Source organism: Musa acuminata, chromosome BXJ1-11 (genome assembly GCF_036884655.1).
Source record: "Musa acuminata AAA Group cultivar baxijiao chromosome BXJ1-11, Cavendish_Baxijiao_AAA, whole genome shotgun sequence".
Classification (NCBI taxonomy): domain Eukaryota; kingdom Viridiplantae; phylum Streptophyta; class Magnoliopsida; order Zingiberales; family Musaceae; genus Musa; species Musa acuminata.
This window is the reverse complement of record NC_088337.1, coordinates 30,145,084-30,172,821: the sequence shown is the minus strand read 5'-3', so window position 1 is coordinate 30,172,821 and position 27,738 is coordinate 30,145,084. Positions and strand designations below refer to the sequence as shown.

General features: G+C 40.1%; 2 protein-coding genes across 4 annotated transcripts; both read right to left on the bottom strand.

Moving 5' to 3' along the window:
- Window positions 1-1,077: 1,077 nt before the first annotated feature.
- On the bottom strand, window positions 1,078-14,004 carry LOC103972612 (transcription factor bHLH57-like). Of its 3 annotated transcripts, none has more exons than XM_065090766.1 (7): window positions 13,484-14,004; window positions 13,295-13,392; window positions 10,433-10,551; window positions 2,871-3,228; window positions 2,005-2,616; window positions 1,487-1,927; window positions 1,078-1,384 (listed from the first exon to the last, which is right to left on the bottom strand). In XM_065090766.1, the coding sequence occupies exons 4-7, from the start codon at window positions 2,904-2,906 to the stop codon at window positions 1,301-1,303; spliced, it is 1,173 nt and encodes a 390-aa protein (XP_064946838.1). In that variant the 5' UTR covers window positions 2,907-3,228; window positions 10,433-10,551; window positions 13,295-13,392; window positions 13,484-14,004; the 3' UTR covers window positions 1,078-1,300. The 3 variants fall into 3 exon arrangements, 2 of the variants coding, with proteins under 2 accessions (XP_064946838.1, XP_064946837.1); XM_065090765.1 differs by having other exon boundaries at window positions 10,433-10,566; window positions 13,484-13,996; XR_010481324.1 differs by lacking the exons at window positions 1,078-1,384; window positions 1,487-1,927; window positions 2,005-2,616; window positions 2,871-3,228 and having other exon boundaries at window positions 10,070-10,566; window positions 13,484-13,894.
- A 6,154-nt stretch (window positions 14,005-20,158) lies between these two features.
- On the bottom strand, window positions 20,159-25,856 carry LOC135597596 (B3 domain-containing protein Os03g0120900-like). The gene is made up of 2 exons (XM_065090764.1): window positions 24,205-25,856; window positions 20,159-23,967 (listed from the first exon to the last, which is right to left on the bottom strand). Exon 1 carries the CDS (start codon window positions 25,334-25,336, stop codon window positions 24,311-24,313), a length of 1,026 nt encoding a protein of 341 aa, XP_064946836.1. The 5' UTR covers window positions 25,337-25,856; the 3' UTR covers window positions 20,159-23,967; window positions 24,205-24,310.
- Between the last annotated feature and the right edge of the window lie 1,882 nt (window positions 25,857-27,738).

The window sequence follows — 27,738 nt, the reverse complement described above, 5'->3', positions numbered from 1 at the left end:
AGAACGAAGTGTCCAATGGGAAGATAAGGAGAAAGAGAGAAAGATACTAAAGAATTATCGTCGCTATTCAATGATCATCATTTTCAACAGTCAATCACCGACGGAGAAAAGAGGAGGATCGATGAAGATAAAATCAAACAACTATAAACTTACGATTAGGAATTGTATACATGCTGCACATTAGGGCTAAGGGAATGAGCTATTACTATTGAATGATGATATGTTTCATTTAATTTAATTAAACCAAAATGGTTCTTAATTGACCCTTCAATTAAGATTCACCTAATCTAATTTAAATCAACAAAAACTTGGCTTATTTAACGTTTTGACTTAGTGTCTTGATCCACGTATTGATGGACGGTGGGGAATATTCTATCCGTCATCATCCCGTATTTATATGGATAATATAAAAATATGATAAGTTCCTGTAGATATAATTGAGATCCTTAGTTTTAATTATTATAATACAGTGTAAAAATATTATAACTTGTTCATCATATAGATTATCTATACAAAAATAAAGAAAAAAAATAACTAGGTAGGAATATTTTGTGTTGTCAAAAAGAACATTATTTGAAAATTCTAGAAATGGGAGACGTTTATAAAAAAAAATTACTTTTATATTTCTTAATTTTATTTAAGAATAATTAAAAATACTCTAAGTTTTAAAATTTTTCACAAAGCGCTCCAAGTTTAAAATTTTTAATTTTTTTCTAAAACATCTCTAACCAGAAAAAATAATTTTACCATTATTATTTAAAAAATTCATGTCCCAAACCTAACCTCACTATGACTCCATGTTTAGGTGACGAGGTGGTACAATCGACGAGGTAACGATACGACTAAGGAATAAGCGAAAGACGATGATCGACAAGAATATGATAATTATTTTATTAAAAAAAATATTTTATAAAAAAAATTAAAGTTGATATGCTATATGAGAACTTCTAAAATTTAAGATTTTTTTTTCCCGAATATTCACCCTTTATTTAATTACATCTGCAGTCTAATTCAAGGACTCGGCGACAAAAAGGAAAAGAAAAGGTCAGCTTCCGTATTTAGCAGGATATATAGAAATTGAGAACGAAAGGAGAATAAAGCTGGCAAAACTGAAACCCAAAGAGTACAAAATATCCCATCACTGCACATATCAGCAGAAATGAAAGCTGCCACAGCTGCTGCTGCCCTTCCTCACAGTTCAGCAATGGCAGTGGTCCACTCCCCACCCCCAACTCATCCTACCCTACCCTTCCTCCTGTCTCTTCCATACGTCCAGAGACAAAATTACAGCATAATGTCATCAGCAGTTGCTGTTATAGCTGAAGATTTGGTGCACCGCCGTCGCAATCTCATCCGCTGTCCCCAGCTTGCACTCTTCCTCCATCTGCACCGCCAAGACAAGCAAAAGGCATCAGCTCGCTGGAACCGAGCATGGCATGACGACCTATGATCGATCATTGAAACAGGGAGCGGCCGACCGACCAACCTTGAGGTTGAGGGAGTAGAGGATGGAGGAGGGTCCGAGGGAGGTGATGTTGAGGTGTAGGATGGAGAGACGTAGCTCCTCCATGGCCGCAATGGCCCGCACTAGCTGCCCCCGCTGCCGCCGTCCGGCCACCTTAAGGTTCACGTGCCCTTGCACTAACGTCGCTTCCACGTCCACCCCTGTCCGATCCTCCTGATGCGCTTCTTCTCCGTTGCCGTCGCGCCGTCGCCGCTGGGACTGCGAGTAGCCCGTGTACTGTGGCGAGATGAGGAAATCGTCGTGCAGCAGGGGCAGGGGCGCACGGCAGGGGTCGTCATCGTCGGAGCTCGATCGAGCGAAAGCCGATTCCCGGAACCGCTTCTGGGCTCGGAGGGAGAGGAGATGCTGCTCGAGCTCCTTGACGAACTCGATGGCACCACCTATGATGGACGCCTGGTCGCCCTGTATCAGTTAAAACCGTCCGATGAAGGAAGCGTGCCGGAAGATGGTTCTGGGGAAATGAGAGTTATAAGGCTTACGCGTTGGACGAAGGAAGGGGGCATCAGGGAGCGGAGGGTGGCGAGGTGGACGTTCATGAGATGGCGGCGGTTGCGCTCCACTGCTATGTGGGTCATCCTTTGGCTTTCCGCCTCCTCCGCGCTCTTCGAAGCCGACGCCGGCCGCTGGCGTTTCCTCTTCCTTCGTTCGTTGGAGCCAGCCACTGCCGGGGATCTCATGGGACCAGTCGCGGCCGCAGTCGCCGGATCCTCGCGATGGACTATACCTCTCGTCTCGGACTCGGATACGTGGGTGACGCAGCTCTCCAGCTGCTCCACGGCACAGGACCGGTCCATCTCGGCCATCCGCAGTTGCCTGAAGTGGCATTGGCTCTGCATCCGGCGGAGCAGCTGGAAGTTGGTTTCTTGTGGGTAGGAGGTGAAGAAACGTCGGTGCTGATACTGTTGAAGATGGAGCTGGACTTCCTCTTCCACCATATCTTCCCCTGCTTGCATGGCTCCTTGGAGCAGACGAAGGACAGGCGTTTGATGTGAGGACAGGCTCCCATAGCTCATTTTAAGATGATCAGAAAAGCTCGCTGTCGCTGCTCCTGGTTCCACGCACTTTGAGCTCAACCCATCCCCAGCCGACTCCTTGAGGAACGAAGAAACCAAAAGGGATGAAGAGACACAAACACATTTAAGATCAGGCAACAAAATAAGAAGCTTTTATCTGTGTTACAGATAGTATTTTTAGTAGTCATTACATGCATCGCATTGAATGAAATGTCCAGTACTGCGGCTATATCCACCGCTCTTCGACCCAATAAATAAGTCTTCTTCAAGCAGATGTTGACTTGAGCAAGAACGAAAAGGAAAGAAGAGATTGGGATACGTGAAGGACTTACAGGGGAGTGATCGATGGATCCTCGCAGCCGCTCCATGGAAACAGCAGCAAATACAGCAGCCACAGATGCGAATCTGACTCTCGTTGATCTTATCCTACCTTAAAAGTCTCTCTCCCCCTCCTCCTCCTCCTCCTACCACATCTCTTCACAGTCGCAACATTGTTCAGGCTTTCTCTCTTAGATTCACCCTCTCACCACTTGCCAGGAACAATAAATGCTTGCAGAGGAAGTATCAAAATCATTAAGAACTCTGGTCCTTCCCCTCCTTCCCATCTCGCACGTTTGGACTTTAGGATGTAAAATAAATGCCGGTGAGAAGTCCGGGATGCAACAATTGACTAAAGGATAGTGAGGGGAGCTGAAACAATCACAAAATAATACAGAGCACAATCTAAGATGGCTACCGAAGTGAGAAACTAAGCAACCATGAGGTGGTGTATAAAACAATGAAGAACTTATTCTACTAAGGAGAAAGAGTTGGGGATTTAGAAGCCATGCATTATTGTTTGGGAGGCAGATTGTCCAGCAGCGGCGACACAACCCGGCCACAGTCGTGCGGTCATCTGCCTCCTCTCTCTCTCTCTCTCTCTCTCTCTCTCTCTCTCTCTCTCTCTCTGTGTGTACATCCCTTGACCTTGCTTCTGGATCGAATTATGGGTAATAAAGGGTCCGATAATAGGAAGACTTGTGGTGTACGATGGAAAATAAAACAAAGAGAAAACAGTGCTTCGTAGTGTCTCAAATAAATGGCAGCTTTAGGAGAAGGGAAATGAACTTTTTATCGTGTCAGTGAACTTTGAGGAGGTGGAGGGTGAAAGCTAGCACCGAAGCCAACGCACCACAGGCTCCGTTTATGGAGACCAGTATCGCATTACATGCTTAGTAGGAGAGAAGCGTAAATTGTAAGTCCGTAAGAGAGAGAGAGAGAGAGAGAGGTTTTGGATTATGCTCGGTCGTCGCCTTCGCCTTCATCCGCTTGTGCTTGGAACCACGCATCACGGACAGAGCGAGTGACATCCACACACACTTTCTCTGATGAGTGTCTTACCATCACAAATGAACAATTGGGTATTTGTTGGGATCAGCAAGATCTCATTGGTGTAAAATTCTTTCCAAAATGCTGTGGACATCAAGAAATAGTAAAAGAGAGAGAGAGAAAAAAAATAAATTAAAACTAGAAATTTATATCAAATATATAACTTATAATTTTTCAAACCCCAATAATACAATTTATGTCTATTAAATTTTTTAATATTATTTTAACCTAATTTTTTTTAAAATATTCATATCATATATAAATAAAGAAAAAGGTGTTATGTTAGCTTGATTGATAAAATTTTTATCTTTCTTAAAAGTGATAGAGTAAAATCCATGTTGGCCTGTCTTATGCTAAACTCAAGTTTTGTAAGAGGAAAATGATTATTAATTTCTTTAACACAATCTGAAACCAAAAATGATTAATCCTAGTACATATTAGTAGCACCAATATGAGCAATCTTGTATATCCATGCAAATTCACAGCCATTGTTTGCGGAACATTTGGTAGCATAAGGAACAATAAAGGATACTGATCAACTTTGATATGACGAAGACAGATACAAGAGGTGAAAGGTGGAAACAACAAAGGATCTATGATTCCAAACAACCTAACAAAATGCCATTAACATCACGATCTCACTCAATTGATCTGCATTGCTAAGCGGTGAGCTCCATTGTTTGTCTTGAGAGCTTTGACTGCCTTTGCTCTCGACACACCAGCCTGTTGTTGGGCTGATGGCCCATATTCAGCCCATGTGGGCTTTATCAGCCCACAGCTCACACCCCCTCTTAACCTAACCCTAATTAAGATTAGGGGGGTGTGGTGGCTACGTTAGACAGATTAAAGCTATAAAAAGGCAGCAACGAGGCAGATCTTTGTAGCGACGAGATTCCAAAGAGAAGAAGGAGAACAAGGCAGAAGAGGAAGAGAAAGAAAGGGAAGAAGACAAGGACAACGCAGAGAGACTGTTCACAATCATCTAGCAGTGTTCTCATCTCAGGTTAGATCAAATCTACAGTAGGCTCTTGCTGTGATTACTTGGGAGGTTTTAGATATTGTGGACAGTAACGTGATCCTTGTATCCCAGTTATTCTCTTGTGGTTGTTGCTTGGGTTTTGGGCAAGAGATTGAGATTTGTATATTCATTATTCTCATAGTGGATTATCTCTAGTTTGCCCCGTGGTTTTTACCCTTCACATTGAAGGGGTTTTCCACGTATATCTTGGTGTTCTGTTTGATTGTGTTTCCATTTTATTCCGCTGCGTATTTTGGTCTTCTAGTATTTGTTCCTATACAAAGGTTATTCCTGTTTATATCCCCATCAACTGGTATCAGAGCGGGGTTTTGGTGATTTAATTTTTGTATTTGAACATGGAGGCCAGTAATATTTCTCGCATGATTAGTTTGAATGGAAATAATTGGATGATATGGAAACCAAGAATGGAAGATCTCTTGTATTGCAAAGATTTGTATGGACCTTTGCAAGGGGATAGTGCAAAATCTACAACTATGATAGATGATGAGTGGAAGAGTCTCTATGAAAGAAAAACAGCTGGCAACAAAGCTTTTTTGATCAGAAAACTTGTGAACCTAAAATATAGAGAGGGTGCTTCTATTGCTGAGCATTTGAATGAAATGCAGAGTATTACTAACCAGTTATCCTCTATGAGAATGTCTCTTGATGATGAGTTGCAGGCATTGTTACTTCTCAGTTCATTACCAGAAAGTTGGGAGACACTGGTGGTTTCCCTTAGTAATTCTGCGCCAGATGGTATTGTCACTATGAGTCAAGTAACAAGCAGTTTGTTGAATGAGGAGTTGAGAAGAAAGAGTTCGGCAACATCTCAGAATGATTCACAGGCACTTATCTCAGAGAACAGAGGAAGGTCAAAGTCTAGAAGCAGTTCACGTATGGGTAGGAGCAAGTCAAGATCAAGAAAAGATATTGTTTGCTATAACTGTGGTGAGAAAGGACATTACAAGAACCAATGTAAGCAACCTAAGAAGAACAAGAAAAAGGGAAAAGAAGTGGAGTCTACAGAGTCAAAGGATAATACTACAGCTACAGTGCAGGGTGGTGATTATTTGATTTTGTCTCCTTCTGATGATATTTTTTCTTGTGTGTGTCAGGATCTTAAGTGGGTGATTGACACAGGTGCTTCTTATCATGCTACACCACGGAGGGAGTTTTTTGCTACATACATGTCTGGAAACTTTGGTGTTGTCAAGATGGGCAACTATGGCACAGCAGACATCATTGGCATGGGTGATATCCATTTAAAGACCAACCTTGGCTGTAAGTTGGTACTTAAGGATGTGAGGCATGTGGTTGACTTGAGGCTAAATTTAATTTCAGTTGGAAGACTAGATGATGAAGAGTATGAAAGCAGATTTCACAGAGGGCAATAGAAGCTCAGTAAGGGTTCTCTTGTTATAGCTAATGGAAAGAAATGTCATACTTTGTACAGGTTGCAGGCTAAAGCTTATGGTGAGCAGTTAAATGCTACAGAGAAAGACTTCAGTATGGAGTTGTGGCATAGGCGATTGGGACACATGAGCGAGAAAGGGCTGCAAGCTCTTTCCAAGAGAGAGGTATTACCAGATCTCAGAGGTATATATCTGAACCCTTGTATTGATTGTTTGGCTGGTAAACAACATAGAGTTTCATTTGCTAGTGCTGCTTTGTCTAGAAAAATGCATGCCTTAGACCGTGTTTATACAGATGTATGTGGTCCTTTGAGGACAAAAACTTCTGGTGGATATGTTGATGTTCTTGGTATAAGTGGTGCACTTTATTTTGTCACTTTTATAGATGATTTTTCCAGGAAAGTTTGGGCTTATGCTTTGAAGACCAAAGATCAGGTTATTAATGTCTTCAAAGAGTTTCATGCCAGGGTTGAAAGGGAGACAGAAAGGAAATTGAAATGCATAAGATCAGATAATGGTGGTGAGTATATGGGATTGTTTAATGACTATTGCAGGTCGCATGGGATCCAACATGAGATGACAGTTCCTGGTACACCTCAGCATAATGCAATTGCAGAGAGGATGAACCGCACCATCATGGAAAAGATCAGATGTATGCTTTCACAGGCCAAGCTACCCAAAAGGTTTTGAGATGAGGCTTTGAGAACTGCAGTTGATGTGATCAACTTATCACCATGTACAGCCCTAGATGGTGATGTTGCAGAGCATGTATGGTCAGGGAAAGATGTTTCCTACAGGCATTTGAGAGTGTTTGGTTGTCGTGCATTTGCACATGTTCCAGATAATGAGAGGTCCAAGCTAGATGGTAAGTCTAAAGAATGTATTTTTCTTGGTTACTCACATGATCAGTTTGGTTACAGGCTTTGGGATCCAGAAAAGCAGAAGGTGTTCAGGAGTAGAGATGTGGTCTTCTTTGAGGATCAAACCTTTGAGGATTTGAAGAAGAAGGCACCAGCCAAGACTTCTGTAGAAGGATTAGCAGATTGTGACCCAGTTATTCCTCCAGTATATCAGGGTGATGGGGGAGATGTGCAGGAAAATAGTGTAGAGCCTGATATTGATTTACCTGCAGGACATGTTGAGCAAGAAGAAGTAGGAGAGCAAGTTCCCGCAGAACCTCAATTGAGAAGATCTTCTAGACAACGTCAACATTCCAGAAGATACTCTACAGATGAGTATGTGATGCTTACTGATGCAGGTGAACCAGAGAGTTACCAGGAAGCAGTTGAGAGTGAGCAGAAAGAGAAGTGGTTAGTTGCTATGCAGGAAGAGATGGATGCTCTTCAGAAGAACCACACTTATGATTTGGTGCTGCTACCAAATGGAATGAAGGCCTTGAAGAACAAGTGGGTTTTTAGGTTGAAGACTCAAGAATATTGTTCTCAACCAAAGTACAAAGCTAGATTGGTTGTGAAAGGCTTTGGTCAAAAGAAAGGTATTGACTTTGAAGAGATATTTTCTCCTGTTGTTAAAATGTCTTCTATTCGTGTTGCTCTTGGTATTACTGCTAGCCAGGACTTGGAGGTTGAGCAGTTAGATGTGAAGACAGCTTTCCTTCATGGTGATTTGGAGGAGGAAATTTATATGGAGCAACCAGAAGGCTTCAAAGTCAAAGGTAAAGATAATTTTGTCTGCAAGTTGAAGAAGAGCTTGTATGGGCTAAAGCAAGCTCCAAGACAGTGGTACAGAAAGTTTGATTCATTTATGACAGAAAATGGATACAAAAGAACGGCTTCATATCATTGTGTGTACATCAAATGGTTTGGTGAGAATTTTATTATTCTCTTACTTTATGTTGATGACATACTTATTCTTGGAAAAGATATGTCTAAAATTGACAGGTTGAAGAATGAACTGAGTGAGTCTTTTGCAATGAAGGACATGGGGCCAGCAAAGCAAATACTAGGCATGCAGATTTCTCGTGACAGGAAAAACAAGAAGATTTGGTTGTCACAGGAGAAATACATCGAGAAGGTATTGGAAAGATTTAGTATGAGCAATGCTAAGCCAGTTGGTTCTCCTCTTGCAGGTCACTTCAAGTTGTGCTCAGAACAGAGTCCGTCAAGTGATGAGGAGAATGAGAAAATGCAAAAGGTTCATTATGCTTCAGCAGTTGGAAGTTTAATGTATGCAATGGTATGTACGAGGCCGGACATCGCATATGCAGTGGGTGTTACTAGCAGATTTCTTGCAAATCCAGGCAAAGAGCACTGGGCAGCAGTGAAGTGGATTTTTAGATATCTCAGAGGGAGCTCTAAGGTTTGTTTAAGCTTTGGAGGTGGACCACCTGCGTTAACAGGTTACACAGATGCAGATATGGCGAGAGATATAGATACGAGGAAGTCTACTTCAGGTTATGTACTTACTTTTGCAGGGGGAGCTGTGTCATGGCAATCCAGGTTACAAAGGTGTATTGCTCTCTCCACCACAGAAGCAGAATATATTGCTGCTACAGAGGTATGCAAAGAAATGTTATGGATGAAAGAATTCTTACAAGAATTGGGGCTGAAACAGGAAAATTATGTGATGCATTGTGACAGCCAGAGTGCCATCCATTTGTGTAAGAACCCAATGTTTCATTCCAAGTCAAAGCATATAGATATCAGATACCACTGGATTCGAAATGTATTTGAAGAGAAGCAGTTGCAGCTTCAGAAAATTCATACAGATGACAACGGAGCAGACATGTTGACGAAGACCTTAACAAAAGAAAGATAGGAGATATGCCAACAGTTGGTCGGTATGGCTTCACATTGAGGAGTCATGGGACAGCCTCCCTTATGGGCTGAAGGGGGAGGTTGTTGGGCTGATGGCCCATATTCAGCCCATGTGGGCTTTATCAGCCCACAGCTCACACCCCCTCTTAACCTAACCCTAATTAAGATTAGGGGGGTGTGGTGGCTACGTTTTAGAGGCAGATTAAAGCTATAAAAAGGCAGCAACGAGGTAGATCTTTGTAGCGACGAGATTCCAAAGAGAAGAAGGAGAACAAGGCAGAAGAGGAAGAGAAAGAAAGGGAAGAAGACAAGGACAACGCAGAGAGACTATTCACAATCATCTAGCAGTGTTCTCATCTCAGGTTAGATCAAATCTACAGTAGGCTCTTGCTGTGATTACTTGGGAGGTTTTAGATATTGTGGGCAGTAACGTGATCCTTGTATCCCAGTTATTCTCTTGTGGTTGTTGCTTGGGTTTTGGGCAAGAGATTGAGATTTGTATATTCATTATTCTCATAGTGGATTATCTCTAGTTTGCCCCGTGGTTTTTACCCTTCACATTGAAGGGGTTTTCCACGTATATCTTGGTGTTCTGTTTGATTGTGTTTCCATTTTATTCCGCTGCGTATTTTGGTCTTCTAGTATTTGTTCCTATACAAAGGTTATTCCTGTTTATATCCCCATCACCTGTGTCACGACGAGATCGATGTCTCGAGATTCCAGTCCACTCTCATCAATTTCCTCCTCGTCCCCCCCGGTTGGTGCACCAGACAGCAGATACACCTTGGCCACCATGTTGCAGAGGTCTGGAATTCTGAATTGTTGAGCAGCTGGGAGCTCAAATCCTCTATTTTTTGCCTCTCCAAAGATGACTTATGTATCAGAGTTTGGATTCTTGAAGACATCAGGCTTTGAGGTGACAAACAATAAGGAATAAATAAGTAGGACACACAATTTACACAGTAAAATTGTAGCGGCAATACTTGTAATATTAAATTCCAGAAGTGTTAACTAAATATAGATGATAGTCGACTCCATATTACACTTATATATAGTTTGTAAAGTGCCTTATTTGTCAATATCACAAAACTCTTATTCATGCCGATCAAGCTGCAATATTTAGCTAGTTATGGGTAAGGTTTGGGTTAAAGGTTCCTCATCTTCATTTGTGATCATTGGTAAAGTCAAAGCATCACTTTCATCTTGAATCTTGAATAGTAAATTACTATGCCCTCACTTAGTCCGCAAGATGTAGTCATTTCGATGGTGAACTGTGATTTCTTTCTGTAGAATGTTTACGGAGTTGATTATATACTTACAGTTTTGGTTCTCTTTATTGTAATCTTGCTGGCACCTGTGACTGGCTGCATTCCTAGCTTCATCGTTGCCTTGCGGCTCTTTTTCTCACTCCTGCTCTGCTTAGAACTGTTATCTGCACCTGCTTTGTGGTCACCTGTTAGTTGATAAAAGGAAGTATAGGGTCATCAAATAAGTCAAGCAATATATCTTTTGTAGCAATTTTTATAAGAGCATTATGATTTCTTGTAATGATGATTAATAGCAGCAATCAGTCAATTGAATATCGGAATAGATATTTGATTATGATGCTTAGAATTCTAATGCAATCCAAGATCCAAGTTCAAACTTAAATCTTATCAAACTTCAAGAAAATGATTTGTCTCTTGAGATTATTATAAAATTTTAAAATCACCAAAGTACAATGCACCATAAATTTAATATGTATTGTAATTTATGTTTAACTTTTAATAAATTGTAACTCATTAGTTATGTGGTTGAGGGATTCAATGTGTAAGAGATCTATAAAAGGAGAAGGAAGAAAGATTAATGAGGCATTCTAGTCTTTCAAACCTTATCAAACTTTTGCATTTCAAGCTATTAGCTCTTAGTATCTCTTGAAATAGAGAGAATTCTCTTTGTCCTTCCATATCTCACTTTTTTTCTCATCCTCTCCTTCTCTCTACCTATTTGTTTCACATAAAACTCAGTTTTATATTTACAAGTAACATGATTTTTTCTGTAACTTGGACCTGGTCACTTATAAACTTATACTACAAAGGAACACCATTACTGGATCGTTGCCTATCTGACACAAATTAAGCCTTTGACAAGTCTAAACTGCATTATCCTTGATTCCAGTACACAAAACTTCAGAATGAATTGCCAACTTAAATTGGTAAATTATGCATTCTTTGTCAAGGAGGTTAGTTGATTCAAGTAAACTAGTTGAGATGGAGATTTTCCGTCTCATATTCTTCCCTTTCATCCACAGTGTGGAGATTTCAATGATATATTTTTGGGTCAACCCACTGCAAATACTCTTACCAAGAAGATGATGACAATGATGCTTTCAAGGCGTGGGAGTGCAGAAAACCTTTAAGATGGTGTTAGTGGGAGTAGATGTTTGAGACAAAGCTCCACACAGCTAAATGTTGCAACATGAGGTATGAATTAATGCCCACATGGCCACAGGTTAATAGTTTAAAGAAAAATGATAGACACTTTGGTGTTTTGACATGTAAGCCTTTATAAAATGTTTACACTCGTATAATTCCGAGAAATCAAGAGATATCATAATTCATTTTAACAAATCTCTTCTTAAATAAATAATAAAAAGAATTCTTATGAGATCATGATATAGATAAAATTCATTCAATTTTGTAGAAGAATAAGATATTAATTCATGCATATAAAATCTCTTAATTCATTATGAATCATAAAAATTATAGTTCCGAAAAATCATGATTCATTTAGAAAAATTTTCTCTTTAGTAAAGGACAAGAAGAAATATAGCAATGATACCAATTATGATTCATTTGGATGGTAAATGGCAAAAAGAAACATTGAGGATAAAAAATCTCGATTTATATAAAGTAAATCTCAAGTTATATAGAGTAAATCTCAAGTTATCCAACATGATTACTTAATCAAATGCCAAACTTAGCATGATTGCTATCCAGATTGTGCTACATAAAGGGCTAGGACCTAAGTACAGTAGCATATCATGGTTTAATAAACTTGAATGGGTATAATTTCATACATAATGTTGTTTTGCATTGTGTTAATTTCTTATTATTAACATCTCTCCATTTCATGATCGCTATCCAGATTATACTACATAAAGGGCTAGACCCTAGGCTCGATTCCCATCTTCCTCATTTACCCTTTGTAAAAAGATCTCTCCACTTGAATGCTCTCTCTTTATCTATTTCAACTTGTTGAACTTTGACTCTAAGCCTTATGGCTCACTGAATTCCCTTGTGAAAATAAAGAAGTACACAGGTATGCTTAGTAATGAAAGGAAGTCCATTACCGAGAAGTGGTGATCTCATCTAGTCTTGCTTGCTGGGAGAGATGAAACTTATATCTAATATGCATTGTTAGGTTGTTTGACGTGCATCACCGTTGGGGTGAAAGTGGTGTCAGTGTGCCAAAGTCGACAATAGTACCTCCCATTTTAATAGCTAATTTTTTAGGCTGTATGACATGACATGCATCACTAGTATTCCCCAGATTTCGGAAAATGATTACATGATGCATACACCTACAGCATATTCAACAAAAAAGGAAAGAAAACATCACTAGAATCTGTATTATAAGCAGTAAATACTAACAGTGGAATTCATATCCACTTTCTTCGGCCCTCTTCTTTTGACATGGAAGCAGAGAGATTCAAAGAGAACATCAACATATCATGCAATCCTTAATTTGTTTTTTGCTCCTTTAGGTCCTAAATGAGAAAGAAACTGTTGCAACATTTTTCTTCTCTAATTGATTAATCTTTCTTTTCCTTTTTCTCTAATTGCTCTTCTCTATTGTTGTCTCTCTTGTTAGCATATCCTAACATCGTACAAATGCCTCCATGTTTTGAATGGGAAAGAAGAAACGACCTTTGAAAGAATTTGACGCATAGCTCTTTCCTATCCTTTCTAGATGCTGCCTAACCAATAATCTAAACTTCTCCTCCCTTTCTTGTATTCTCTCAAGCTTAATATAAGATAGAGCAGAGCATCATCATATTAGTTTCACCATTAATATTATTCAAACAATGTAAGCAATAACAAAACCTAAAAGAGACCTAATCAGGTACAGCTAAATCATGGCCATCCAAAACAAAAATATATCAGTACAAAGGAGGTGATGGAATGAAAGGTAGAGTTCACCTTCGGCGTCGCCATCATCATCATCATCATCATCATCGTCGTCTTCGTCGTCTCCGCCATCCATCCTTGACGTCCTCAATGACGGGGGCATCGTCCTCCTGCAGAAAACCTCGTCGTGCTTCCAGTCCAACCAAAAAAGAAACCAATTTATATATCTTCGGGAGCGAAGGGCAACGCAGGTTGCCGGACCTCTTCCTCTCTTCTTCCTGTTGCTGTTCTTGCTGCTGCAGCTACTCCTCTTTCTCTTGGGTGGAGGGGAGCTGCTGCTCTTCTTCACGCTGGACTACCGGGCTTGGCATCTTTGCTAGTGAGAAAACGCGAAGGTTTCTCCTCATCGGCACAATGGCTTTGGATAAAACAGGGCGTGGGCTGTGTGTCGGCCGGGTTCGATTCCGGGCCGGAATCGGAACCGAGCTGGTTCGGGGTTCGTCGATTTCAAACTAAATCAAAATCGGTGAGCGGTTCGATTCTAATTCTTGTTTTTTTTTTTTTTTAATAATTAAAACGTTCTGTTTCGGTTTTAGAATTGAAACGTACTTTTGGGTAATTAGGATCAAATCTTTCGATAGGCATTAGGATGAATATTGGATGATGGTGATACGTAATCAGTTGGACAGAGCTAATAAAAATTAGTATCATCAATTTTCTTATGTATTGCACCAAATGGATGATTTTTTTATTAGTCACTTAATATTTTCCACATGATTTAAGAGTCAAACTATATTAAAAACTAATAGATACTAGAGGAGATCAAACTATATTATATTATCTAAATGGAGCCACTTTCAAGAAGATTGATTCATAATTGATGAAAAAATTATTATTATTTTAGACTTTGTATGTAGCTCATGCATAGATCTAATGCTAAAGAATATTTGCAAGCTATCATAAGTCAGCAAGTATGTAGCTCGGACACTATCGATCACAAAATTTATATATAATCATCATTGGGTCCACTCTTTGATGCAAAAGTATTCAAATGGTGAGATACACCAATATGAAATCACTCGATTTCCTATAAATTTTCTTGTCTTAAAGTTAATACTATAAAAGATGAAGGGTTTTAAGGTAATGGTCACCTCACTAGAATGATCTGATTTCATGTATTCGAAAATAAGCAATAGAAAATAGGTGAAAAGGATTATTATTTCTTCTAAATGTTGAGATATTATAATGAAATTATAATGAGTGATACCACTTTATATTATCTTCCATAAGGTCGACTTAGGAAGTATCATCAAATATCTTATTTTAGACATATGTTGATTATCGATCATCGATTTTAAGGCCAAGTGATACTTACGGATCATCGATCATAGGACAAAGTTCATGGACCAAGACATCCATAATGCAAGTAAATTTATATTTAGTATAATTTAATTCATAATTTTTAATATTTAATTTTTTTATTAATAAAATTATCTGTCTTAAAGTGTATCATCTAAATTTGATCATTTTTTTATTAATAAATTTATCAGTACTAAGAAATATTATATATCGACTCTTGTCGAATAATGTTGATATAACCAATGATATTATTAAGGATAATTATTATAATAAATAATTGATTCATTCTCTGATGGTGTAGTTATATCATGTTGTTATAAAGAAAGTTACACACATATTAATTATAAACTATATTTAATATTAATTATCTATTATGTTAATAAAATCCTATTTATATCCTTTTGCAATCGAGTGATAGCTATAATTTGGAATAGATGCATCTCTCTACTTTCACCAATGATGACATTAAATAGTTACAAACATAATTAACTTAACGTTTATATTGATTCGCACGAAAGTCCATCACAGACTATCATATAAACGATTGAAGAAACTGATATGTGTTCACTACAATATGTGGCTAAGGATTTAGTGTACCAACTAGACAAGAAGCCAATGGAACTATAGAATAATCTTATCGACCTCTAATACCATAACAAAGATTCACAACTAATGTTAAAGTGGGTTGAAGCAATGGAGAATCAAGATGATCCTCTATTTGATGAGACAGGAAATCCTCAACATCCTTTATGTTTTATTATCGAGACAATAGAAGAAAAAAAAGTATATCCCTAGTATAAAAAGGATCACCCTTAGTCAAAATATGACAGAATAAGCCAAACAACATTAAGTCAGACTACTCGAAGAATTATAGAACCCGACCATCATAGTCATCCATCCGTCGTGCAAACATAAAGGCAAAGGTGAAGAATCGAGTCAAGTGATAAAACACCTTCTAAATCACATTAGCAACATGCTCGATTCGAAGATATAGCAGCAAAATGGATAATAGTGCCTCAACCAATGATGATGGCGACGACGAAAGGTCGATAATCCCATCTACATAGTTCAAGGATGATATGAACCAAAGAGCAATATTTTATATGTGCCACCTAAAATTCAAATTATAGAGCTCGACGAGATACTAATTAAGCTTATACACTGAAGGGAAAAGGGAAGACAATGAATGATTTTGAGCAAATACGATAGAGCATACATGACATAGACATAAAGCGAAGCTCATGATATTTACAACCATTATATTATGAAGAATCTTATGTCTAACAACAATAAGTGATAATTGGTTATTCTTCTCCAAACAATAATATAATAATCGATCTTATAATACGGAGCAATAGATCAATGGCAAAAGTAAAAGTTTCGGTATTCTCTAATCTTCGCACCAATACATGTCATAATCATACTTGCCTTGAGACCTGTCTTACATACGTGTGGTTCACAATGATTAGATTATAACTATCACTATATTGATGTACTATATTGGGTTTAATAAATATATCAAACTGATATTTTATGCACTGATATACAACTATATTTTATGCCTTGAGATCAATTTCAAGATTGAGTTTGATAAATATATCAAACTGATATACAACTATGATTTATTATTTTTATTATTTAAAATTTTTTAAAGTTATTTTTTTTATTATTTTATGCACTATCAATATGCTGATATGGATCGATAAGATGAATCTTGATTGTTTCTAAGAAGATCCATATCATAAATCATAGACCCATTCATGAATAATAATTCTTTTGATATTATATTTGTTATGACTCCGATTTAAAAAGGTCATATCAACCGATCAATCATAACAACATGCAAAAGTCATTCCTCATAACCAATCAATCAATTTGTTATATATGTATATATATACATATGTATATACATATATACATATATATATATATATATATACATACATATATATACATATATATTCCTGAAATTACTTTAAATTAAAATTAATTAATCGATTAATCTAATCAAATCAAATTAACTAATTTTGAATCAGTTCGATTATATATATCTGAAATTATTTTGGTTCGGAATATCTTACTTTAATCGAATCAAATGGTTCAGTTGGTTCATTACAAATCAGTTTGAACACCCATGATATACTGTACAACTTCAGACACCGCGATCGAAGACCCGACATTAGAAGCGGGTTACGTTGCTTAGTTGAAGCAACAATGCCCACCCGGGAGCAACAACTAGGTGGACATGGATCCACCGAGCTCCCTCATCTTTGACACCGGGTACTACAACAGAATGGCCTCTTCACTTCCGACCAAACGTTGACGTCGACGCGGGGTGGCACTAAATCTGCTGGCGGCCAACTCAGCGCTCTTCAAGGGCAAGTTTGCAGCTTCCATGGTGAAGATGGGCAACATCGGAGTCCTCGCGGGGACCAATGGAGAGATGCAATCCAACTGCAGGGTGGTCAACTGATGAATACTGATAGCTTGAAATCTACCGCGTTTTGGTGGATTCTGCTTTCCTTTCTATGTCATCAAGTTGTGAGAGAGGCTTCATGTACCGCTCGAAAAGAGACGGTTGGGGATGGAGGAGCAAGGAAAAAACAGAATACTATGATGCAAGTAAAAGAATCCTTTCGATTCAAGAAAAGCGATGTAGTATTTAAAACAAGAGAATTAACAAGAACACTAGCGATGTAGTATTTAAAACAAGACGATTGACAAGAACACTTAAAAGATATTTCAAAGTGCAACAATATTTCATTGTTATGGCTCCACTTGCTATAAGATCTCGGATGAAATAATAGCGTATCTCTATATGCTTTATTTTTTCATGAAACATTAGATTCTTCGTCATTGCAATTGTGGCTTTATTGTCACAAAATATTTCCGTTGCTTCTTTTTATTCTTAATGAAAATTTTCAAAAAATCTTCTAAGCCATATTATTTAACAAGCTGCTGATGTTGCGGCTACATATTCTGCTTCCGATGTGGACAATGCAGTTGTTGCTTGGTTTTTAGAACTCCAAGATATAACTCCCGATTCGAGACTAAAAACATTGCCTGAAGTACTCTTTCGATCATCTAAAACTCCTACCCAATCACTATCAGTGAAACCAAATATTATTTGAAATATCATGAACTTGTGAATGAGTCATAAACAACTTACAATTTTCTTTATTTTCCTCCACATAGCTTGCTTGCTTTTCTCTTTTCTAGCAATATGTCTTCATGTGACCAAACTTTTTACAATAGTGACATTGAATTTCACTCTTATAATTTTTTTGATCACATGAAGGTAGATTGCTGGAAAAGAGAAAAGCAAGCAAGCTATGTAGAGAAAAATGAAGAAAATAGTAAGTTATTTATGACTCATTCATAAGTTCATAATATCTCAAATAATATTTGGTCTCACTGATAGTGATTGGGCAGGAGCTTTAGATGATCGAAAGAGTACTTCAGGTAATGTTTTTAGTCTCGGATCGGGAGCTATATCTTGGAGTTCTAAAAAGCAAACAACAATTATATGATCAGGAAGATGTTCACTATAAGATTTCATTTGATTAACAATTTCAGTCACTCGAGAAAGAAAATCTTGTACCGATTCATTACTTTTCATGAATAAAATTTCAAACTCATGACTAAGGATTTGAAGTTTTACCGTAATCACCTTTGATAAGCCTTGAAATTTATTTTGAAGTATCAACTAAGCTTGCTTTGAGGTTGTCGTTGTTGCAATTCTCGAGAAGATTATCTCATGTACAGCTTGTTGAATGAAGAACAATGTCTTTGAGTCCTTCTTTCTATTCTCCCTCAGTCTGATTTCGTCATCTGGATCCGCATATCCATTTTCTATTAAGTCCCAAAGATCTTGAGACTTGAATAGAGTTTTCATCTTGATACTCCAAAATTCATAGCATTTGCCCGAAAAAATAGGAATATGGGGTTGAAACATGGAATTGTCATTGAAAGTCATAATTCTCAGTTTAGATTGAAACTAGGCCTTGATACCATAAATGTTGAGGATGGAGAAGCAAAGAAATGTAGTATTTAAAACAAAAGGATTGACAAAAACACTTACAGGATATTCCCAAGTGCACACACTCTCTATATCCTTTGCTTCATGAACTATAGTCCTATTTATAGGACATAGTGGTAACTACCTCACTCCCCATGTCACCCAATGATTGAGGTAGTTATTGAAATTATCCTATAACTACTAGATCATGATTGAGGTAGTTATTGAAACCACCCTATAACTATTAGATCATGATTGAGGTAGTTATTAAAACCACCCTATAACTACTAAATCATGATAACTACCTAAATAACTATGAATCAAATCTCAACATACACATCCTCAATTTCAGGGACTTGTCAATTTTGCGATGAAAACGTTATTTCCTTGACATTTAATATTTCATCAATAAAGGTTGTTGATGAACTGATGCGTCGTGGCTGGTGAGTCAGCATGGCTCGGTCCACTGGTCGATGTCGGGAGTCTTCGGTCGGTTGAGTTAGTTGCCGAGGTCGATTACGCCCACAGGATGGGATGCTGACACCGGAATGTTGATTGGCGTCTCTCGGTCGGGATGGTCGCGACTCAGGGGGTGGCTGCTCTCCTACACAGAAGGCCCTCGTCAGGTGGTTACCAACTTTGGCCCCTCAACGAGTAAGTCAGTGCTTGGTTGGTTTTTGTCTGTCTTTTTTCTCTCCCTTGGCCGGATGTCAGCCAGAAATTTTTATACTACTGTACGAGGGTCGACCGTACGCGGGTTTGGCATGGCGGTCGATCCTCGAGGGGCGAGATGATGCCTTTGTGCGGCCGTCGTCCTGGGACGCACGGAACGGCGCCATACGGCGTCGTCCCGAGCTTCCTAAGACGGGACGTACCGAGGAACGCCTTAATACGGATTGTGGCTCGACGAGTGGGAGTGCTCCTCTTGCTGACCTGGCGGTGGCGTGGCGTGACATTGATTATGACGTGGCCAAAACCCAAAATATACCTTATCAAAGGTGATATCTAATACAAATTTGGATTAAATGTTAAGAATCATACAACATTATAATTTTTTTCTCAAAAACAAAAGAATGGTTCTCCAGTCCCAACAGAAGCTCAAGCTCTGAGCTTGGTGATGGAATAATAGCCGGATTAATCCTTAAAACCTTTGATCAAAATTTATAATATTCAATCAAGAATGAATATTATTTCTTCTTTTTTTTCTATTTGATTCTTACATTTCTTCTTATTCATCGCAATGTGAAATATACTAAACTAATTAAACTTATTTAAATTTAAAAAAAAAAAAAAAAAAAAAAAAAAAAAAAAAAACTAAATTGGTTCTACGTTAACATGTTATCACTTTAGAAAGCTTTTCCATGGCTTGTGGACACACCAAATCCAGCACTCTGTTCTTGAAGGATTAGTCGGACATTTTTGTCTGCGTCGATGATCGGAAGAGCCTATCAATTCGACATCTATTTCTCCCCAGCGGTCCAATTTATTCTCTTTAGGGCCAAGAAGCCCATGAAATCGTCTCATTATAAGCTCTGACCATTTCACAGAGTCCACGCAGCAGTCGCCAAACTTCTCTGTAAATTAAAATTATTCTTCAGATAATAGCATCGTAAGAAAGAAATAGAAAGAGAAATGATAAAGAAACTTTCCAAGATAAGACAAGGGGGAGCAGCAATGGATGTCTCGTTAGTGTAGCCCATCGATTCATGTGCACGAGGACCAACTGGGCGTGGCTTAACGGCTGCATGCTACAACCATCCATGGAAGGACAGGGATTAGCTCAGAGGTTGCAGCCAGCAGGGGGAGTAGTCCATGGAGAGGAGCGACGTCGGCCTTGTCGCTCATCAATCTCTCTCTCTCTCTCTCTCTCTCTCTCTCTCTCTCTCTCTCTCCTGCGCACGTCAATTGAGGCGTCTGATGTCCGCCCGATCAGACCCCCTCCCTGTCCCCGCATCATCTCCAGCTTGCATCTCTCGCCCTCCCTCTACGCGTGCTGCTACATCTAATCATAATAATACCTCCAATGTAGTGTCACTCAGCACGCGATTTAAAGCACAACCCATCAAGGGATGACGGGATGAGCGCAGTGTTTTCCCTCTTCCTGGCTCCAACCATGCATCGATCTCTCCGGGGCCTGTGGTGAAGAAGCATGGCGACTGATGCAACACGGGAACGAACAATCAACAGCGAAGTCAGCTAGGCGGGCTCGATGTTACAATCCTGAAACCCTACAATCCAACGAGAGGCCATCCTCGAGAACATGGGGTGGTGGTGGCAGTGGGCTCGCTCAGCCGAAAGGGAGAGGACATAGGCATCGCCGGACCCTCTTGACATCTAGAGATACGTGTCCTCCTACTGCGGACAGCGAGGGGAAGGGGAAGGGGCCGAGATAAGAACAGATGCTTGAGACTGTGTACTCGCCATAAAGTTTCAGCAGCGGCTGGACCACCTTGAAAACGAGAGCAGGCCTCATGCACACTTTCTTTGCCTTGCCTGATTCCTCGGGGAGGAGCTTTGCACACATGCTACAGCTGCATGTGTACCATCTGCTGTATGCCTCAGCATGAATCCGGGGCAGACGTCTCTGTGTGCGCCTTCACCTACTCTTGTTGACAATTCGAGCTGATGGTGGAAGAGCTTGTTCCCATGTTCATCCCCATTTCCAGATGCCTCTGTGTTCTCCGCACTGCATGTGTATAGTTACTTCCCAGTCGCTAGTTAATTTACTGCCTGGCATTTGCTGTCCATGGATGTAGAAAGAACAACAGATATATTCACTGCAATCGAGGGCTGTCTCTGAACCAGACTTCCAACAGTTCCTTGGCTTGTGTTTTCTTGAAGACGGCAAACCTCACACTCATGGATTCTATTCACAAACGATGAAACGCGCTGAGGAAAAATAAAATCATTATTGGCAGCCAATTATGACAGTCACATTAGTACTTGTAAGATTCAGGTGACTTGATTCACCATAGAGAGCTTCTGCTGCAGCTACATCATATTGTCACAGAATCAATACATGGATGTTAGACTGAAAAGCATTGTGCCAATCAAGCTGGTTGAAATGTCAGTCATTGCATAAATTTCTATAAATCCATTCTTTATGTGTAATATTCTTTGCCAAGAAGCCATTGGTTTCTTTCTCTTTGGCATTGTTGGTTCTGATTCAGTGTGTGCAGCAGGAATGGACCTATGCTAGCCTTTGTATGGCCACTTAAATATGCATCAAACGAGATCGTATCCTTAGCCAACTACACATGTAACACATGATCTATGACCTAAGTTTCTTCATCCTAATAATCCTATTACGTGATAGAGAATCAACTGGTTGACAAGGAGAAATCTTGATACGCTTATCTATCGTATCGATCATCCTATGATTCAAGGGTAATCACCCTGACTAATTAGCATGATTAGAGGACCAAGCTCCTCTCAATCTATATAAATGTACAACATCATTCATCATCAAGCAACATAATACAAATCATTCCATTATGTATTCTCTTCCTAGTATCAAAGCCTCCTTGCTTTAAGCAAGAAGCCTCACTCCCTTTCCTCATCTCTCTAGTTGATGTCTGTTCTGTGGACGATTCTCTATCAATACATAATACTGTAATGGAAAGACTTGTGTGTCTCCAAATCAGGCCAAGAATGTGTGCATAACAAAAACAAGAACATATCTTTCAACTAAGCAGACATAGTTATGAAATGCAATGAAACCATCTTAGCTAATGATTAAGCTATTATGTCAGAAGAACTCACTGCTTTTGCAAAAGGAAAGCATCAATACCCGAGTGTGTATTTCTCTGCATGTTGGAATATTCAACATACAAAACTTCCAAGCTTCTAATCCATATAAATACGGGCATGCCCAAAACACAAGTTTGGAACTTCCAATCTACATGGAACTTGATATCTTTGTCATCGGTTCTTTCATGACCAGTAGATTGGAGAAGAGAGACCCAACATGACCATATACAACACCAACCGATATGAGTACTGCAAGACTTATAGACATGTGTACAACCTTACAAAATCAATAAAATAATTCCCACATTATAATTGGGTTCTTTATCCAACTAGGAAACAATCATCTTATTGTAGTTTGAAGAACAGTCGCAACATATTAGTAGCCATGTTGCTTTTTCTTTATCAAAAGCATGACCGAATTCGATGATGATGTACTCAGTATGCAACAATTAGGCTAAAAACTATGTAAATTAAAAGGCACCTACAAGAGTGAAGAGCTTAAAGAAATATGATTTATGAAGATATAGAGACATATTAGATTGTCACTATTCTAGCTATGAGCAACCCCATGTCAACATTTGGTGTATTTCATCCAACATTAGCAAGGAGCTAGGTGAAGATATTATGGCTAGTATATGTTGAACCCTACTTTTTCTTACCAGGTAGAAGTCATTAATCCTCATTCCAAATCCTAGATTGCCTAGTGAGGGAATATGCAATAATTCTTCGGGATCTTAATGTTTTGATTCGCGATGATGCGAATGGCTGTATTTACTTTTGTTACCTCAAGTAAGGTTTAGGATTGGTTTTTTTTTCCTTATAGAAATGGAAGTATGAATGTTGAAATAACCAGTGATGTGGCACTTGAGAAAGATAAAAGGAGAAGACACTGACACATTCTTTAAAGAAGCAAGCAATGTTGTTTAAGAGATCCATATGGATGTTACTTACTTGAGGCATAGCAAGGAAGAAAAAGAAGAAAAATGCAGGCATTGAAACAAGAAGAGCAAGTTAATATTCCTAAGGTTGTATATTTGATGCAGAATTGGAAAGCAAGATTTCTACCAAGCAGTTGTATGCGGAAAACAAACATGGTTATGATGGAAAGCTTTTGATGTTGGAGATGATGAATGCCAACCAAAAAGGGGATTTAGCTCTCCACAGTTGCTTTCGCTAATAATTCTTCTTCTTCAATTCCTTTTGCACTGTTAGTGAGCAGTAAGAGCATCAAAAAGCTTGTCAAGTCAACATATACAGCCGCTGGTACTCAATTTGCAGCAAAAGCAAAGCTGATCCAACTTTAACAGCCTTTAAATGAAGTGGCAGAAGATAAGGAGACTTATCTTCTTCATTCTGCTCCCTTAATTCATAAGAGTCCAAAGAAAGTTCAGAAGACATTAAACTAGAAAAACCTATCCTTTTTGTTTCCAAGGAAAAAAGCAAGACAGGACATGCTTGCAGCTATATATGCTCATCATTGTTAACTTATGATGCATGGATTGTAACATAAAGAAAAAGAAAATGGATGGAGAAGGATTTAGATCTGACCTCTGCTGCACCAAACCTGTCCGGCCGTCCTCCACTTTAAGGAATGTCGAGTTGACTGCTTTGGAACTATCTGAGAGATAATTAGGCAAACAATGGTTGGAAAGCAAGAACATTGAGGCCAAGAATGTGGGATATATTGTGGTAACATAGGTTCAGTAGATTAGAATCCTATGTCGGCTTTATATCTTGGATATATGTACAACTGGAAGAGAATATTATCAGGAAGGAAATGACTTTAATCTGCATAAACTCTTCTGTTCTTCCATTTCTTGAAGTATGAAAGAAGCAAAAATAATAGAGAAGGAACCTTCCATGCTTTGGCCAATCGATACGGAAGGTAATGGCAATAGATATCATCCCCTCTTTTTTGGTATCCATCTCCTTCGTAGGTCAAGATCCAACGATGATTGCTGCTACTTGCTCGTCGACGAAGATGAAACCAACGAGGACTCGACGCTGCTGTGTTGATTTTGGAGAGGAGGGAGAGCAGACGCCTCTGGCGACGGTAACCAACTCGGAGATGTGCGTTCGCTGCGGGGGACGGGTTCACCTTCTGAGCCGGCGCAGACGAGGTTTACCCCAAACAGCCTTACGTTTTTGGCCGTGGCCTGGTCGTGGACGACAGGCGCCGGGTCAAGAACCATGGAGAGGCCACCGGAGTGCATCTCGACCGGTGGCGGCGCGGTGAGTGGAGATCGAAAGAAAATGAGCTGGCCCCCCAAAGCACCCGGACTCATGACATTGCATCCATACCCCTGGAGGTGTTGGTCGTACGCCGTCGTCGTCGTCGTCGGAGGAGGAGGAGGAGGAGGAGGAGGAGGGGGCATGAAGAGATGGGTGCCCCACGGTCCTACGGACCGCGCAAACGAGACTCCAGGGAAATAAATCTGCGGCATCCGGGCCGCGTCATGGTTGCCAGGCCTCCGCTTCCAGTCGATGTACAGCTGGTCGCGGCCGGAGTCGCCGAGGCCACGACCGAAGGAGACGGTGTCCCCGGCGTGGAGCCGCTTCTCCTTCACGAAACGGCTCCATCCCTTGGTCATCACGTAGCTCTGGCTGCTGCTCCAGTAGGAGTACCGGAAGCGCCACGACTCGCCGTTGCGGTCCTCGAAGCTGAGCAGCAGCCCTTTGCCGTTGTCCCCCGCGTCCAGCGGGAAGTACTTCTCCGCGTGCTGCTTCGGGATCACCAGACGGTTGAGCTTGCCGACGTCGCTGGGCGTCACCACCTTGTCGAACATGTGCTCCTTCTCGACACAAGACTCTTCACCACGGCCGCTGCTTCCCGATGAGCCGTCGTTCCACCTGAAAGGAGCGACGGACGACGGCGGCAACGACGGCGAGGAGGAGGAGGAGGTAGAGGAAGGCACAAAAGAAGCATGTTTCCGGGCGTCTTGTTGCTCGGTCATGCGAGACATATCTCTTCCACGAGTGAACTCCATCCGCTGATTTCCTCAAACCTCAAAGACTCCCTCAAGACACCAAAACCAAATCGATAGCAGGAGAAGGTCTCCAATCCTTGTGTCTGATCTCTTCCTCCTCTCCTCCAATTATCCTTTGAGATCTAAAGAAAGGGTTTCTCCCGTGCGATGCTAAGAAAGAAGAGAAGGGGGTGGAGGGTCGGCACCTTCGTTTTTGACTAGGAAGGGATGTCGATCAGGAGAGCTCCCATCGACTCCTCGGGAAGCGGCTGAGATTTTGGTGGTGCAGTAGTACATTTGCTGTGTTTTCTTGGCTTATCTCTTTGTCCTGCCATCCCACTGCCTCCGAAGGTTCCCGGAAGGAAGGGGTGGGGTATTTGTAGCTTCTAACAATCCATGCTGCTGCTGTGAGGGTAGAGAGAAGCACAGCAGTAAAGGTAGCTTCACAGTAGATAGAATAGTAGGTTTATAAGGGACGGAGACGGGTGAATTATCGATCCGGCTGGATTCATGTGGTGGTCTTGTCCATTTCATCATATGGACCGGAAATCCATAAACAAGAGAGATGGCTTGTGATGAGCGCCACCACTGCAACTTGTTCTAAACAACAGAAAGCCGGAGTCTGATTTCCCAAAAATAATCTCACACCGCACCATATCTTACACAGTTTATGTGTTTGATATCACACCCCTTCCCTTTGTTTATTTATTGATTTGGACGCTACTGTTTAACGATATCCGAGGCTATGGAGGACCGGCGGTAAGGAGGAAGAAAGCCAGGCTCGGTCTTGTCTGAGAATGATTTGACTTTTAGGTGACACGGTTCTTATTTTTTATTTACTTGCTGTTTCGTTAGCTTAAGTGTGGAGGAGACATCTCAGAAGCAGGACAGATTAGAGGTCTTTCTCTTACCCACTTGACTCAATCTTCTTCTCTACCATCACAAAATCCATGGAGGAGCCCAAAGATTTGCAGGAGAAGAACGTGGGATTTGCATAGATCTTGTGACTGAATTCTACATTAAAATAAAATTAAAAGTTATATTCCTATTACATTAAATATTAAATATTAAATATCTCTATCATTTCTGTCCGACAAAGACAAAAAGAGAAGATATTAATATAGTATAGTATTTTAAAAAAATTATTTTTTTTTCAAAATAATTAAATATAAGATTATTTTTATAAAAAAATGTTGAAGAAACTCTTATAGAGAATAGTCAAAAACCTTGACATTCAAATGTTTCTTTCTAAATTTGTTGTTTGATGACAATAATTTCTAGTGAAAGTAGAACAGATCATTGAGATACCTTTTTCATTTGGAGGGTTTGAGAGACTAATAAGCCAAGAGAAATCTAAAGTGCTTCATTTTACGGTGGCTAACTAGTCTACCCTAACATGTGTTGTTTTGTATAGGGTACTAACATGCATTTGATATGGTGCAATGAACATGAGAATGATGTTTGACAACAAATGAGCAACAATTTCGACCTTGGGCGAGCCAACCATCTTGTTTGTTTCTGCGCAGATTGCTTCTTCACGTGCCGGTGGCTGCTCATGGTGCTTTCACTGCCTCTGGCCACAGGAAACCACATAGAAATCGGTGACCCATAACTATACGTGCAGAAAGTTGGAGCACTGATGTCACTTCACCGATGATCCATGCTTTCTGCACATCGCATATTATCCTATCCGAAGGAAGCTTAGAGATGGAAGAAAAAGTTGTGATTCGACGGTAGAAAACGCACACAAAATTTGTCTACCAAACACGCCATGTTGAGGAGAAATCTTTACACGATGGGGGGCTGCTCCCATGGCGAAAAGATGAAACAATGATGGTTAGACAACTGCTACAGGATGGGAAGAGGACAAAGTTGATGAGCTTGTGAGAAAAGCAGCACTCTTCAAATTGTCCCCCACCCGCATAGAACACCACGTGGTTTCGTGGTGTGATCGCCATTCGCTGGATGAGAAGTTGCCATCACAATGAGTGCCGATCGAGCCCTGAGATCTGCTTCACCGGCTTCTCCTGCATCCATTACCTTGTTGCTCTCAGCATGCAGTAGTATACAGCGGACTGCGTTGCCTGTTTTCTGAAGCTGGCTCTGACCGAGTCCAGACCAAGAGAGCATACCTGGGGACACTCTTTCATCAGATGTCGCAGTTGAAAGACAACTCGATCGCTGGAACTTGCATTTGTTTATTCTGATTCGATCACGAAGGTCCAACACATGTCCAGAATACCGAACTCTCGTTAACATACGCAGGCTTTGCCATTGGAACTTCCGATCCAGAATGAACCACACTAATATTCTATCGCCATAGGGCGATAGAATATTACCTTACACTGCTGCAGATGCATCTCTCCTGTTCAAGGCATTTAATTCATGGAACTCCGAGGGGAGGGGGGGGGGGGGGGGGGGGG